At 41.3% G+C, this 17829-nt stretch overlaps 1 protein-coding gene across 1 annotated transcript; it reads right to left on the bottom strand.

The window, feature by feature from the left end:
* Positions 1-13020: 13020 nt before the first annotated feature.
* lrrtm4l2 (leucine rich repeat transmembrane neuronal 4 like 2) lies at positions 13021-15474 on the bottom strand. Its single transcript, XM_030060462.1, has 2 exons — positions 15274-15474; positions 13021-14800 (listed from the first exon to the last, which is right to left on the bottom strand). The coding sequence occupies exons 1-2, from the start codon at positions 15326-15328 to the stop codon at positions 13179-13181; spliced, it is 1677 nt and encodes a 558-aa protein (XP_029916322.1). The 5' UTR covers positions 15329-15474; the 3' UTR covers positions 13021-13178.
* Between the last annotated feature and the right edge of the window lie 2355 nt (positions 15475-17829).

Raw genomic sequence — 17829 nt, 5'->3', positions numbered from 1 at the left:
TTGTAAGCCCACTAGAAAAAGAAATTAACTGCTTACTGCTATTATCACTTACACAGATATAAATTAAATAAAAGGAAATAAAGGAAAAGAGGGATAACTGGGGAAGGTAAAAAGGATTTAAATGGTGAAAGGGTGGGGGGACATGATGATGATGATTGTCATCATCATTGCCTCCACCATCATCAGCATCACAATATTTATGGTTACAGATATGGAACATAGTGCAGCTCTTCATTCAGGCCAGGACCCGTAATGGCCTTTCACTTGAACTTGATCCAAAATATTTCTGTGTGGAACAGTTTCTTAAATTTGTCTCCTGCCCTCTTAGACATTTCAATGAATCCATGTTACATCCACTGTTTATAGTGCCTGGCCACGGGGTAGTCCTCATTTCCTGTGTGAATGGCATATTTGTGTTCAGCGATTCTCTTTTCCAGCTTTCTTTTTGTTCCTCTCACATAAACAAGCCACATGGGCATTGTAGGCGGCATACTACATGAGTTGTATTGCAGTTAATGAATCCTCAGACAGTATAAGTTTTATTTGAGTGTACGTCCTTGAGGTTGTTCATTTTGTTGCATGGTGTCACAGTGATTACATCTGCGACACTTGAAAAAAGCCTTGTGGTCTGCAGTTGAACCAAGTGCCCTTTTTGTCTCCCTGTAAGTAGCTGTGGCCCAACTCCTCTGCTGCAGCGCATGCTCCTCTGAAAGTGACAGCTGGAACAGATGGAAACACATCTCTAAGTACTGGATCACTTTCTATGATTTTCCAATTATAAAACTCCTTATTTGATGATTAACTTTATTAAGGTAGATTTCTATCAATGCATGACTCCTCATCAGCGCGGAATGATTTGCCAGGATGTAGAGATTAGATTTTCTCCATTTTCCATTTCCAGATAAGCAGTTGTTATGATTTGTGCCACTCATAAATTGAACTACACAACTTTATAGTGTCTGATGATCCAAAAATTACAAGAAACAGGGAGACAGAGAGGATAGGGCTACATCCTGTGTGAAATTATTCAGCATCGATCGCCTGGGAGTGTATGTGCTCAGTCACATGACACTCTTGGAGTATGACTTTGGCCATTAGGAGGCTTAAGTACCGGGTTAATGCGATCCTGCCAATAACTTTCATTAAGGAGATGAACAAATTAGATACATCCCAGATGAAGCCTGACCAGAATGCAGGATTGAAATCACCGCCACCTCCTTCCCTCTCATGCTTTGTGTACTTAAGCTTTTACACCTAAGCTTCATGAATATGGAGCCTGCGTGAGTGATCTATTTGAATAGGCCTGTGACTCACTGCATGCACTAGAGTCTGCAATTGTGAGTGTGTGTGCGGCTGTATGGTATTGCCGCTTTACCAGCAGGTGGTTAATTGTCCCACTCTCTCCCCCTGGTGTAAGGATGAGGTTCTGGCAACAAAGTGCTGTGCTGAACAGAATGTGACAGGGCAAGGCGGGAGCACAGAACGCACCCAGGCTGTACTGGGACGCACCAGAAGACTGCAATAAAGACCGTTGGAAGGACGGTGCTAAGTATGATGAATAAATACGCGACCATTGACCTGGATCCATTGAATTTATAGTGCCTCTTTCACAACACCCCTTTTGGACACCCAACAATTTGTTAATTGTCCTAGTAAGTTCAGCAGATGAGAAGAAGCCAAACTCAGGCTCTGTCTTACAGCCAAGACGTGTGATAACCCTATCTATCTTTCTAGATTTGGCAAAGGTGGCTATAATCACACCACAGGGTAGCAAACAAACCACCTTGACAGATGTCCAAATTACAAGTAAACAGCCTAGCAGGGGAGGCAAACAAATGACCAACGCAGGGAAGGGAGAGGCTACAGAAAGCTTGGGCTTGCCAACAGTCATACTGAAATAGCATGGCAGCGTGAGTCACCGTGTGTCAATGTCAGGGAGCCAGTTAGGCACATATATTCGTCTTTTTAAGGTAAGGAACGCCAGTGGGACGAGGATGGAGCTCCTGGCAGAGGGAGGCAGTCACTCACCTCCTCAAAGAACTACGTGAGTGGAATACGGCACGCTGACTCTCGGCCACACTGTATATTCACGCCCTTCTGATTCTTCTCAATTAAATGGCCACTCTCATGGCGAAATTGATTTTTCATCTGCTTTACAACAATTGATCATTATTCACAAATGTTTCACCCGTCATAAACATATAGTTTCTAGCCTGTGTTAATTTAAAGCTGGACCCTCCATCCGTCATGAGTACAGAAATAGCATCATTGTGTCATTGTTTCGTGCTAATTGTTCTCTTATGGTGCAGTGAAACCAGTATGGCTAGGCTGCTTTGTCTTCCCGGGCGTAACTCATTGTTGGCTCTGCCTACGCTGCATGATATCCATGTGCTGTGCTGCAGGATAAATAATAAAGAAGCAAACGCAAAGATCCCTCTCAGTCTCCATGATTCTTCATCTCAGCGAGTACCTCACTGAGGAAAGGGCACATCTAGCAGTCAGCCCAGTGAAAGTGGTGCTGAGCACAATGTAGACACACCTGAATGGAGCTGAACACAGCAGCGACAGAATCCCATTAGTTGCCCATAACGCTTTTATTCTCTAATGTTACTCATTAAAACTAGTATGGTTAGGGCCACTGGATTTGATGTTAGTCAGTTTAAATATGGTATTTACAAATCCTGGGGAAGAAGAGGAAGAAGAAAAAGACGAAGAAGAAACAGGAGAAGGAGAACAAGAACAAGAAGAACAACAAGAAAAGATCATCTCCAAGTTTGCATTGCAAGCCTACAGAGAATATTAACATTCCTGACAGTAACATGCCTGAACTAAAATCTTTGAAGGGTGAGCAGGGCTGTTGAATTGAATAAGTACCAAGGACACAAATAGAGAGAGTTTTCTGTGCCAGTAAATGACTTCCTCTGTGAATCTCCCTCAGGGCATGGACAATGATGGAGTGTTTTTTCATCAGTGGAGCCCATCTAACCAAGAAAGTGTGCCAAAGCCTTATCCTCTCCATGCAGACAAAACACTTAGTGGGGACTAAAATTAGACAGGTGAAGTTAAAGACATTTGAAACAAGGAAAATATCTTGTTCACACACCTTTAACGCCATGCCACGTTTGCAGCACCCCGCTGCACAGATGCTCCTCAGGCCTGCTTAAACTTCTAACCTCTGCTTGTCACCGTGCGAGAAATTCTCCGTGTAAAATAGAAACCTAAATGGGAATTAAGCATGTATTCACTCCCCCATCCCTCCCTGTGCAAAAGCTAACCCACCCACGTATGCCTCCCCCAACACAGACACACCATATAGTCAGAGGCACTACACACAGGCACGTGCACACACACACACACACACACACACAGGGCCTCTGGCAATCGGAGCATAGATGGTGGACCCCGTAATCCAATAAGTTGTGCTTCTTGTGGTAAACCCAGTGAAGTCTGGCACACACACGGAGTCCATGGAGAGTGTTGTCCCCTAAGCCTTGCTAGGAGGAGTGGACTGTATTCTGTGATAAAGAACTTCAGATGTCTCTCTCGCTCTTTTCCTCTCTCTCTCCACCTCTCCGATAGCTGCTTCTTCTCACACGTAACGGGGAATTAGAGAGGATAATTCCCAAGAGGTAATAATAGCAGCAGATGGACAGTCAGTTCAATAAATTACACTTTTCTGTAATGCTACTTTTTTTTCCTTCAGTAAAAGTTCAGTAAAATGTTCCTGCAATAACAGCCCAGGCTGTGAAGTGAGATGCTGAAAAAAGTGCGGTGTTGAGAAAGAGGGTGAGGTAATGTTTTATCGTGTGCTATACCTCGATCAACGACAGAAAAGAGGAATAAAACAACGACAGCAACCACAACAACAAACACTAATTCATTTTGGAAAGGAAATTATTTCTGCAGAACTGAAGCCAAGTTCAATGGATTCGCATACATGCTTGGCCATGCTTGAAAGCAACATAATAATTCATAATAGTGGCAGCGGTTTTCAACAACACCGTAATAATAGTTGGTGGAGTAAAATTTGCATTCTTTTGATGTTGTTTATCCTTGTTCTTTGTTCAGTGTTACGATTAAGTGAACTTAAATTTATTCTGTACAGAGAATTATGGCCAACACGGGCAGTAACAAAAGCATAGAGATCTGTTTCACCAAAGACAGCGTGCGCACACACACACACACACAGAGTCAAACTATTCATATTCCTGATGCCATTTCTGCTATGGAGAAATGTCATTATTCAACATGTGTGCAGTTATTAATCAAACTCCTCATTAGCTGGCTGAGTGTCATCGACTGTCACTAACAGCCGTGCTTTGTGTGTTCAGGCATATGCAGGCACACGCTCGCTAATGTTTCCGGTACCTTTCTGCAGTGTGTATAATCCAGTACAATGTGCAGTGTGGGTGGACTGCACGTTTTGAAGTGAGCTGTCAATTTGTACCAAAAACAAATGAGATCTGACACAAGTCTGATGTGATATGAAGTCTGAGAGAACGACTAGATGCTATTCATTTGTGATTTCACTCAACTGTGAACTGCAACCAGACAGGCACATGCTATACTCCGCTTCACATCAACTGATGGCAAATATCACACAATTTAATAAGTACTAGATGGGCAGGAACATGCAGTCTTTGCTGTGCTATAATAACTACAGCACCACTTGTGGCGACGCTACTTATTAAATACAAAAGCGACTTTGGAGCGGAGAGATGTTAAAGATGTTTACAGTCTTGGATTACATCATGACTACTGAGTGACAATGTTAATAGGCTGGGCGAAGAGACGACATGTATTGATGATCTCATTTAGTATGCTGCAGTTTAAGCGTAATTGTTATTGTATAGAGGCTTAATGAAAAGTGTGTGGATGGGTGATGATAAAGCATGCTTTAGTAGTGGCATGGGTCACTTTGCCAGTAAGTTTTTTAATTACTGATGTGCGTACTGGGTGAGGATTTGGTGAGGCTCTAACTACAGATATTTTCCAGTTGGTTGGTTGGTATTCTGTGCCTCTTTCTTTAAAGCTTTGATTGTAAAGATTTAATATCACACATTTGCCCAGGTGTGAAGCTTGTCATTGTGTGCACTGATTGCAATTGTGATGGTAGCACATCAAGTATGATTTTGTAATTTGTGTGGACAAATGGACCTGTGGCACTTGCCATATTCAAATTGATTCTGCTTGATTGCATTGATTTATTTAGTTTAATTATGAATTCACTGAAGGCTACACCTATTCATTAAGGCTTTAGCATGATCGATTTTTTTAATCAAGTGCCATAACTTAAAACACTGATAATGCAGGGTGGTGTTGCTTATAAGAAACAACTGACAAGAATATTGAGAGCTGCTGGGCCCCCACTGTCATAAATATGCAGACCAGAGGATTTTATAGATTTGATAAATGATTTGTATCACTCAGCACTCTCCAACACTCCATATCAGTGAGGGGGTTGGTGCAGTTACATATATGAATTCATTACATATGCATGCTGCATATTTGTGAAACCTGTGCTATGTGTATACACCTTCAAGATATTGCACGCACAAAAAAAGCATATTGTGCATCCTGGTTAAATATTTCATTATGACAAAATATATGCTTTACATACCAGTTTGCAGCCCATTGTTAGCCTGTAGTGGTTATAACTACAGACATTTCAAACATGAGCAGCTCATTCAAAATGCAAAAATCAGTTTAAAACCTTCTTTGACAACACTCCCAGCACACAAATAACCATAGCAATACTGACATGAATGTATGAAGGATAGAATGCATTAATACTGTATATTTTCATATTGCATATTGCATAAGGTATTAAAATTGAATTCATGCTAATTATACCAAAACAATGTCATTCAATAGATATCAATACAGTGATGAATGACATTATTTTAGGTGCAATAAGAGCAAACAAATCAACAAAGACAAACAAGTCTAATCAGCCAGTTAGCTAATTAATTAACTAATTCTAGTCCTAACAGCCACTAAACACATGATGATGTGCAGTTTTTTATTACTGTATTTCACTGTACCACACAGTCTTTTTCAGCAGTGTCCTTTATTCAGAAATATGTCATAAGTTGTAGATTACACCACAGACTTACACTGAAATCATTACTTAGACTGATTAGTATTTTATTCCACTGGATGTAAATATAGCATTGAATTCAGAAGAAATAATTACACTCTACGGGTGGCACATGAACAGCAACTTATTTTCCAATGTGGAATTGGTTTAATGTTTGGGAATTGAAGCCTTCAGTGAGAAGCAAACTTACAAAAAAAATCTAGCAGGGCAATAATCATTGCTATCAAAGCAGAAGAGGCACTTTCAGTCAAAGCGAATCTTCGGTGATTATGTAGCTTTTAAAGAGATCAATGTTTTTCAAGCAATTTCTCTTTCAAAAGATGGAGCATTAAACCAACAAGAAATGGCGATTTATCAGCTGGTGTGTGCATGCATGTGTGCATGCGTGTATGCAGGCGTGTGAGTGTGTGTGTGTGTGTGTGTGTGTGTGTGAGGTGTGCGGTGGGGTGGGGTGTGTGTGTGTGTGTGTGTGTGTGTATGGAGGGGGTGGGGGTGGGGGGGGTCTAACATGAACAACAGCAACAAATGAAGTTCAGATTAGGAGCATTAGGAGTCACTGGAGGCCACACCTAGCACCCTGGATGTATAATTACAAGATATGTCAGCTCACCTTCAAGGTGCAATACGTAAGATTTGTACTGTCCCACAGCACAGAATGACCATAATATATCTGCAGGGAGCTGATGGCGTTGCTGATCAATACCTGTGACTCAACCAACGACTGCTTTCCCAGGTGCTAAGATTTCTGGCTTTCAAAACTCACTTTCCAGCCCTTACTCTGATTTTGAACACTGCCCTCCCCACCCACACACCCACCCACCTACTCACTTTTTCATCTGTTCAGCGATGGAGGACGGCGCTACGGCACGACTGACCGAGCAGCATTTCATTTCATTCTCAAGCCAAGAAAAAAAAAAAGAAGAAAAAAAAAATGAGACAAATGACAGCAGTGTTATTATGGCACTATGTTGCATGATGATGTATCTCCCTTTCACCGGACATTTCTGAAAATGTGGATTTATTATACGCTGCCTATTACTGGCCACTATAAGCTGTGTCAGAGGCCTGTCAATGATGTTAAGAGTCACCGGTTGCCAGTACAGGTCAATGAAAGTTATCGATTACTTAATGCCCCGGTAATAAACCACTGAAGAAGATTCAGCTGCTCAGATATCAGAAGAGAGAAAATCCCTCTGTCATGAGGTTATACTTCTCGAAGCCCATCTAATCCTAGGGATCCAATAGCAATCCACCATCCAGCTGTTCCTCTACTGCTTGTTTCCACTGCTTTCCTGCCCTGTAACAACCTTCACTGTCGAGTCCCTATGGTAATAAAGACAAGTTTGGTACTCTTTATCTTTATTAGGATGTTTTCAGAGTACGGTGGCGCTGTAGCCCCCGCTGCACTGAGGCTGGCATCATTCATGGAGTGGTGAAGTAGCCCTCAGCAATGAGCCTGAGGTACCTCTGTGGGGAAGAGTCTCTCTGTAGAGAAAATAACAAGAAAAAATATTTTGCAGGCATTAAAATAGCAGTGCTTTGCAATTCTATTGCTGATTAAGACAGACCATATTCAAACTGTGTTGCCACAGTCTGAATATGGTACACCTAGTCAAATATGACTCCCAATCTACTTCCAAATTATGAATCATGCATTTGCACTTAATATTAATGGTTATAAGAACACAAACTTGTTGTATAACACCGATTTGTTATGCAATAGTTAGGTGATGATCACCCCACTGCTGGATTTTGGAACAAATGTGCTGAGAGTGAGCAAGGCTCTGAGTAGGTTGTGTCAGTGTTGCTTTTGACAAAGTCATCGTCGAAGTCTTTTTTTTTTTTTTCTTTTTTTTTTCTTTTTTTTTTTTGCTTGTGTCAAGTCAGCTCATCTGTCAGTCACATACTGTCAGCTCACCAGACTGCCTTTTGGGCTGGATGGGGAGGGCAGCAGGGCTGAGGTTGTCGAAGAGAGGAAATTTCTTTTGTCAAACTAAATGAGTTTTCTGTTTTTTTTGTTTTTGTTTTTGTTTTATCTCCAAAGAGGATCCTCTATGGAAATTGCCACAATGCCTTTATTATATGTTTCACAGTGATGTTTTATTGGTCAGCAAACAGCAATATGACTAGATGTGCCTCGTATAAATCTTATACATTTAATTCTTGTTGGCCCCGAGTTGATTTCCCTGGTGTGGGAAGCTGAGCAGCTCAAGAATCGGGGGAAATAAATCAAAGACATAAGGAAATAATAAAATAATGAGGTAACACCTGAAACTAAAGCCCTGGATCACTGTTGATTCATAGAGTCAGCATGTGCACTATCTGGGAAAGCTAAACTTTAAGGTAATTACCCTTAAGATTAACTAAATTAGTAGCTGGCCGCTGGATGAGTTGCCTCTGCGCTGCAAGTGATGGAGATGACTCAATGTACCACTGAGTCATATGAAAATGTTATTTTAAGCTGTAGAAAGCAGACATTTTGAAATTGGGTACTAATAATATGGCTGCCTTGTTAAATATAGCAAAATAACTTTCAGAATCGTATTTGTTCTGTTTCGTAGGGCTCATATATGCAAATCTCTCACTGAAACTGGTGTTGGAGACAGTTTCTTGATGTTGTTAAGCACAAACTGACGGCAGATCGCAGCTTTGAGATCATTCTGCCATCCCTCTGTGCACCTTCTGATATTTTGGAATATGACTTCTTGATTTGAATGAAAGGTAGCTTAAATGTTAAAAAAGAAAGAAAGAAAGAAAAAGAAAAAAGTAAGAAAAAAAAATACTACTCTGAAGCAACCTGGATGCTGCTTACAGTGTCACGATACAACATTGCTGCAACTTACAGAGAATTTAATCAGAAGGGTGCTTTATTGTGACATGCTTTGTGAATACTAATTACCACCATCTGTGAATACTGTAAGAAAGATACACAGGATGGCCAGAAGGAACTGCACAAAAATATATTTGTTGACTGATGAAAATGTCTTACCTCTCACTACTGCCTTACAAAATACCATATAGTCAATTTTGCAGATTTACGCTGCATTAGATTGTGCGCAGTGACGAGTAATATGAAAGCTGGGAGTCGGAGAGTGTGGTATGGAACAAAAATTTGAGCATGGGATTCATGTGCAAGTTGAGTCAACTGGACACTAACACTTCTCAGAGGATGTCTAATGTCATTTTATGGGACAAAGACTTCCCCAAAAGAGGTTCGTAAATCAAAACGGTCACCAAGTGGTAAATTCTGGGGATTCAATAGCCATGCCGGACTAAAAGGTCTTCCTGACCCTCACCACTTTCACATGAATAAAAGCGAAGCAAAAAGCAGCAAAATCCTCTGAGGGGCTATGGGGACTTTTGAAGTCCTGGCAACAATGGATTTAAAGCATTAGTATTCAAATTAATTTTACAGGTGACATACAGTGCACAAAAGGTGGAGTAAAAAGGAACCCCTGTTTTGCAGCGGAAGAGACCAGGAAACTTTTCAAATTGTGACAACTGTCTTACTCATTCTTCATAGTCCACTGATTCTATTTTCACCTGACGTTAATCACTGGGGTTTAACAGTTTGGAACACATTATTTTATAGGTAATAGCTTTAAATGGGCCACGTGTTGAATCCTCTATACAGTGTTATAAAAGTAGATGGCATGACGCACTAGCTCAAGAAAGAAAGAAAGAAAGAAAGACAGACAGACAGAAAGGAAGACTGAATGAATTAATGAATGAATGGAAGAAATAAAAAGGTAGAAAGTGCTCTTGTTTGTCTTGCAAGTTCATTCTATCCAATTTGTGAGTTCTCTGGTTCAATTACCCATGAAAAATCCCTTCCAGTGGCTGGTAGGCTGGCAAGTTACATTTCAAAGCAATAGAGAGTGGGCTAATGAAGTAAGCTTAAAGAAAGAAGTTAAAAGGTATATAACGCTGTAGTCATTAGCACTATTGATTTGCCAATGATTGTTTAGAGGAAAAAATCCTACATTACTTACACCTAAAGACATAAAATTGAAAGTGAAGCTCAGTTCATCTAATGTGGCTGTGATGGAATAGGAAATATGAGCAGGAGTTTGGGGCTCAGGGTTTTGCACTGTGTTTGATCTAGTGGTAATAAAACAACAAAGCAGCAGCAATGAATTATAATTACAGTCAAACAGATGTTATCTGGATTAAGTGGGATCACTGCGCCTTTTTTAAATCAGTTGCATACTAACCTATGGCAAAAAAGAGCAGGAAGTTGTATACATGTTACTGTGAAAAAAAAAGAAGAAGAGGAAGAAGAGGAGGAGCCCCCAGCGAGAGACATAAATCAAAATTGTTATGCCATGCCAGTCAGTGAGGGTTAAGGAAGCTACCTTTCACAGAGCTTTTACAGGAAAAATGGAGAAAAATGCATCTGGATGTTTTGAGTGCAAATCTCTCATAGGCATGATTTTAGTGAGTTTGTCAGCCTCCGTCGTCTCCTTGGAGTACCTTATGGTCAGGTACTTTGATTAACTCGAAAAGACATTTTTCATTTCATGGGCTCCTTAAGCGTATGCATTTTAAAATCCTGCCAGTGGAATGTGCTTGTATATGTGTTATTGTTGTACCGAGTCAATACTGTGCACTCCAACAATTTTTCATCCGAATATCCTCAATAATGATCCGCAAGATGCAGTCCACAGTTCTCTAATCAGTATTCTTTTCTTAGCTGCAGAACACCCAAAGTTTTCAAAACACGCCCGATTGCATTTCATCAGTCACCATATGACAAATCAAACACTAATTACAATATCTGCCAAAATAAGATCAACAAATCATTTGTCCTATTCATATTACATTGCTGAATGGGCTCACGGAAGCTTCTATTGGCCAAAGAAATTCATCATATGGGCAAGTGCTGGAAACTGAATATATGGAAATAAATCCTCTTGGCAGCGTGCCTCCATGCCTGCCTGGAGGCTAAAGAAATCCTAAATCATGTTTAGAAATTGAATTATGGGACCATAAATCCTTATCAGAACAACCTCTGACCACTTTAAACATACTTTGCACAAGATGTGTGAACATGCGAATGACTGATAGCGAGGAGACAGCACCAAGTGTCTATTTACCGGCCTACAATACAGACAGCACCTTCGCGTTGGCATAACTTCACAACAGCAGCCTGAGAAATCACTGACAGCTGCGGTATAAATGCTTAGCAGAGGAGGCTTCTGAAACGAGGAGGGATTGCAGTAAGCAGTGGATTACTGTTTTCAACTGAGTCTCGGACAGAAAAAGCACTTTTTTTTTTTTTTTTTTTTTGATTAGGGGGATAACAAACAGGTAGAATAGCTGTGCATGCTGGCACCAGAACTGCCTAATCCCACCTGGCTTAACACATGCACATATGTCCCCTTGTGCACTTTAATTTTCTCTCCTCTCAATAAGCACGCTGAAAGAAGGGGGCTTGGGGGGAGGGGGGTGGAAAGAGGGAAGGGGGCAGGGATGATGACAAACCAAAGATGGGCGATATTTTCCTTACAGCAAAACTGCCTTGACCTGTTACACCCACTGTCCCTCAGTAGTCTGCCTCTGATCTTCCTCGCTTCACAGTAAAAGAAAAACAATGTTCCCAAACTAACAGAGTGTACACAAATTACATAAAGCCAAGGTTCTTTTTTGGGGGGTGGGGGCATGCGGTTGTTTGTCTCATGGAGCAACAAAGAGTGGCCTTGCCTGCTTGAGCCCCATTCACATTAAAGTCAAACCATTTACATTGAAACTGCAACTACAAAAAAACCTCTCATCTCTACAACCGTCCAGAGAGCTGTTCAGCTATATCCCAGGGGCTGACGCTAGGCCCCTACCCTGAGTTTGAGATATATGTAGCACAAATACAGGGAATACAGTCGGTGCCAGGAGACGACAGTCAGAAGACAAGACTGATGATGGAAATCATGTTGGCCTCACTCTGTTGCAGCTGCAGAAGATCCAGTGAAATTTATATTAATTATATCAAGGCAGCTGGATTTGATGGATAGAGATGAGATTTTTTTCTCCCTCTACATCAAAAAAAGCATCAACATTTTCATCAACACATAATTGCTCTTAGATTGCAGATGGTTTTAATTATACAGTCATTATCACATATAATGCCTAGTATCCATACTGTTATGTCTTTACACAAACAATGCATAATCATCATGATAAGAACAGTCCATAGAAAACCTGTTATGAAAATGAACAACTTGGACACATCAAGGTCTTCCTTTGACCTGATAACATATTTTGACAGCCTGGAAAATATCAATCCTGAGATTTGAACAGTGGGTTTTAAATATTGTTAGTCCCATGTAGACTATGCCAAATACAACTGTGATGCAACTTCATTGTTAATTAGGAAAATCTGTTTTATCTTATTTAAGGACGATGAAATCATGCAAAATATCTCAGGACAAGATGCTCTCTCTCTGCTTCCCTTTTCTCTGCTTCCCTTTCCCGTTGCACTAGTATGAGAAAAAAATGTGAATAGTATTTATGGACATACATTATCAGTGAGAGTAAGGTGCCATGATTCCTTCAACTGAAACTTAGTAAATCATCAGTTCATCAGGTAATTCCTGCACACACACACGCACGCACGCACGCACACACACACACACACACACACACACACACACAGGCATGCCTGCACACATACATCCTAAATGCTTACAATTTACATCATATTACTCAAAACTAACAAGTAAAAAGCTCATTTGTTGGTTCACATCTTCTATGGCAATAATAAGGTCACAGTCTCTACAATGTTGGCCTTTACTGTGGCAGCACTCCAGCTCTTTTGTTCATAATCATATGTAGCTGATTGCTGCCAATGCCATGTCAGTCAGAGTTGTACAGTAATTAGTTTCTCTCCGAGTATATCCCTCCATTCGCCATTTGTCTTTTCTGTGCACATAATTATGATGCACTCCATTGGTGTACACAGGTATTTCTTAAATACCATAAAAATCAATCACCCCATTTAGAGGTAAAAGCATTTTGTTTTGTGGAAAACCATTCACCTCTGCTTTGCAAGTGCAATTTTGTCTTTAGAGGTGGGGTGGGCCACTCAGACCTCACATTCTATGGATCCTGATATTGTGCAGGTGCATGGCCTTGTCTCATTCACCAGAGAGTCCATGGTCTCCGAGTTTGAATGGTAACTCAGATAGTACTCTTGCAACTGAGAGTTCAGGTCTAGCTCCTGCTTCCGGCCCTTTTTCCTGCGCTTGTGGTTGACTGAGTGCTGCTGCAGCTGCCTCACGGTGTTGGGGTAGCGCCTCCACGAGACATAAATAACCAGAAGGATCAATGACAGTGACAGAAACAGGGCTACGCTGCCTGCAATGATTTTATGGAAAGCCATATGTTCGAACTGTAGCTCAGGGATAATTGATGGGGATGTTTCTGGGGAGATGGGCCCTGTGGAGATCACGGCTGTGGACTCCATTGCCTTTCTGCCGGTCACAGTGGGAGGGACAGGTGGAGGCGTTAACCTCTGCACAGGTGTCTCAGGAGGTCGCTGCTTCGTAACGCTAGGGGGAGCCGGGTGGGCTGTAATGTTCACAACTGGGGTTGATGTCAGTATGATCAGAGCAGTGGTTGAGAGCACACTGGGTATGTCCACACATATTGAGTAGTTCCTCACAACATCCACAACCCTTTCTCCTTGCATGGGCTTGGGGCTGCTACATATCATGCTGATGTCCTTAGGATCTCTGAAGGTTTTGAGCCATCCCATGAGAGGGCAGATGCTGGGGCTGCAGTCCCAGGCATTACCAGCCAGGCTGATTGTGTTCAGGGAGGTCCATGCTGCTACGGCTTCCATAGGCACGCCACTGAGCTTGTTAGATTCAAGATTGAGTATTTGCAAGTTTGGCATACACTGAAAAACAGCTGGGTCCAGGACATGGATTTCATTCCCTGAAAGGTCTAATTTCTGTAGTCTCTGCCAGGTCCAAGGCGAGCCCTGACTGATGGATCGTATGCGGTTCCACTGCAAATAAAGAGCCTCGAGGTTGGTAAGGCGCGGGAAAAGAAAGAAATTGATTCTGGAAAATTGATTGTGCTCTAAATGCAGCTCTTTCAACTTGAACAACCCTAAGAAAGTTGTGCGGGTGAGGCTCCGCAAGCGATTATAACCCAGGTCTAGGAACTCCAGGCTGCGACATTCCAGAAACGTGCGAACGAAGATCTGTTTCACACCGTTCGATCGAAGGTGGAGGTTTTGTAGCTTGCGCAGGCCATAGAAATGGCCTGGCTGCAGGGACTGTAGCTGATTGTAGGACAAGTCAAGATTGCGCAGGTTGGGTATGGCGCTGAACGTGTTATTGTGCAGATGTGTGATCTTGTTGGAACTGAGGATCAATTCTTTGAGCCGACGCACACCATGGAAGGCTAAAGCATCTATAACACTGATGGAGTTGTGGTCCAAGTAAAGCCATATAAGCTGATTGAGATGAGCAAACTGGTATGGCAGCAGGACCAGCAGGTTGTTATAGCGCAGAGACAGACCTTGGCATCCAGTGGTGATGTTTTCTGGGATGTCTTGGAAGATGCCAGATTCGCAATACACAATCTTTCCTTCACAGCGACAACTTGTGGGGCACATCCTCTCCCCCTTGCTGAGCAGCAGCAAAACAGCTGCCTGAAGAAGAAGACATGATAACCTCCAGTCCCAGATCACAGAAACTGTTGGGGGTAGAGTAGGAGAGAGGCAATCAAAAGGCTGACTAGTTTTAGAAAATGTGTGCTCAAAGACTTATGAATAAGTAAAGCTGGAAATTTCACTCTTCAAACAGGAGGAATTCTGTAACGAAGACCAGCTTAAAGTCTTATGTCTCAGTGCATGAAGAATTGATAATGGAGTCTGGCGTATACTTTTATGGATTTGTGAAAATATTCAGACACAGTGTTGAATCACTTGGAAGGCATAAGAAATAGATTATGGTTTCAACAAATACTTAAATAAACAATATCCTGCTTATTCATTTGCATGCAGAAACAAAATAGTACAAAATAAGAACACAACTCTTCAATTTTAGGAACTAATAACCGTGGCAATATAAATTGATCTAATAACCCCAGAGCTGTCGTCTCGGCTACAATGGGCCTCAAGAGGGAGAAAAATGTGTCAATAAATTATGTAAAACATAATGGCTTACCCATCGTTACTGAAGGAAGGTGTAATCCTCTCAAATAAAAGGATGGAGAGCACATTAAACTGCTCTCAGCTGGGAAAATCGCAGTTCATGCAACCTTTTGTCGGAGTTAGAGTCGATCCGCATGGCAAGCATCACTTGTGCCTTCAATTAGAGGAGGGGATCATTTATATGCAAGTTTGCGCAGCGTTCAAAACCCCCTGATTTCTGTCTGAAGCCCTCAGAAATAGGACACCTTCACACTTGGTTCTTAGTTGGAGCCGCTGCTAGTTCAGCCCGCTGTGTGCGCAATACCCGTTTGAGCGCCAATAGACTGATCCACAATCCTCCATGCCTTGCAGTCTCTCTCTCTCTCTCTCTCTCTCTCTCTCTCTCTCTCTCTCTCTCTCTCTCTCTCTCTCTCTCTCTCTCTCTCTCTCTCTCTGTTTTTGAAATGCGTAAAGACGCGTAGGCGAGCAAACACTCTTGCGCCTTTGACATCTGTAATGAGTGATGATCAACTGCTCCTGACAGACAACGTAAATATTAGTGCACAATTATGCTGAAAGGTCCTGACTTTATTCTTAACAGTGGCAGCATCTGGTTCGTTTTCCTCCTTTGGCACAATATCCTATGTCGGGGGGATATTTTAATCCGGTTGATGCTGTTATTTTTATAACCGTAATTTTGTGTGTTTCATCCAGATCCACAAGCATTTGAACAACTCAGTGACAGTTCAGTGGTTTATGAAATAGGCTTGTATCGAACCTACTGCTTAGAAAATCTTGAGGTATTTGACCATTTGAATTCCACATTATTTGAGACCATATTGTTGTTCTTAAATTCCTTAATCACTGTTCACTTTCGCTACTTAATTTCAAATCTTTATATATATTATATATATATATATATATATATATATATATATATATATATATATATATATATATATATATATATATATATGTATATTATTGTTGTTCCCTCTGTTGGCAACTGATTTTTTAAAAATGTCACACAAATACAGTAAACTTTGCATTATGGCTGATATTGAGTGGCAGGTCGTCATATATAGCTCAGTAGGTAAGTTTACCTGTATTTGCATAGGGAAATGTCCACAAAGAGCCAATTATAATATTTGAATAACAAAATGTTATATTGACCTAAATGGCACATGGCTTGCAAATTAGGTGAGATTATATAAACAGGCGTTAACAGAGACATGCATTCCCATTATAAAATAGTGAGGCTGTGCAAATATCAGGGCTTTTGGGGGCTTGGTGGTCCGGGGCCTCAGGGCACGTTGCACCTGCTGGCAACAGATTTAAGCTTCCACATTTCCCACTGTGCTTAATCTATAAATGTTTAGCAGGTCAAGTCTGCCCTGGAGGTTTTAGATTATGTGATATTTCCCAAATGCTGTTTCTTTTGTTTGTATTTCAACCTGTTGACACCACAGATAAACATGCAGTTTTTGAGCAATTTGATGCAGATTATGCCAGAGAACTTATCAGTGTCACTGCTTTGGAGCTGTAGGTTGAGCTATTTTAAAATTGGCTGATATGGGGGGGACCTGCAAATGCCAAAATATACTGATCTGGTTCACAAAACTGACAAACTTGTTAAAGATGCTCTAAGATACAGTTACCATAACATTTTGATGTCATTGTGCTACAACTTAGTGTATTCAATTGTAACTCCATGTTAGCTGAAATTTGGGGTCTGGACGGGGAAAGAAGGTGAGAATGGCTTGAGGTGGCATGGAGGAATACCATACCATGCTTGGTTTAATAATTCATATGTCACTCATGTGATGTTCAAGGACAGCAGCCATATTAGAGCTCACACACCTTACAGCACCAGTGATACTGCTGATGATGGTGCAGTGTAGTGGTTAAACTGATGATGATGATGATGATGATAACGATGATGATTATAATGATGATTATGATGGTAACTACGTGGACATTATTGGTCAAAATAGTCTCTAAGATACTCCATAACCACATGTTCATTCATTCCAAAGCATGAGGGAGGGGAGTAATCTGGGTTTTGTTTCTCGCCTCACTGGCTGGTTAAAATGTTAATTATGACAATGATAGTGTGATGTTGACATGCACATGCCTCCACTCCCTGAGACAGCGGGGGAGGTTTATGTAAATAACCAGTTAACACCTCTGGACGTCTGGAGATAGTGTTGAAGGGATGGTAACGGTAAGATTGTTGGTATTCTAATTAATTGTTCCTATGAAACAGGCAGTCGCCAGCAGGCAGAGCGAAGAGAGGGGGAAAAAATGCTTGAAGCAAAGCAGATAGGGAAACCTTTCAGTCTATGGTCATTTAATGCTCATTTTTCATACTTTGCTGACTCTACTGTGAACATACATTCATCACAGTGGACACAATGGTCTGGAAAATATGATTTTGACTGTATTGTGTTAGACCAGTTGAACTGTAATGTGTGGTAACAGCAACCCCTTGTGTACAAAAAGAGAAATGTCCTGTCCTGTTTTTTTGAGCACTTGACATTGGTCTCAAAGTCCACGCCTTCAGGGACAATAAAGGAGAGAAATCAGCATT

Source organism: Myripristis murdjan, chromosome 9, assembly GCF_902150065.1.
Source record: "Myripristis murdjan chromosome 9, fMyrMur1.1, whole genome shotgun sequence".
Taxonomy (NCBI): Eukaryota; Metazoa; Chordata; class Actinopteri; order Holocentriformes; family Holocentridae; genus Myripristis; species Myripristis murdjan.
Note: the sequence above shows the minus strand (reverse complement) of the source record. Positions and strands in the feature narration are given on the sequence as shown.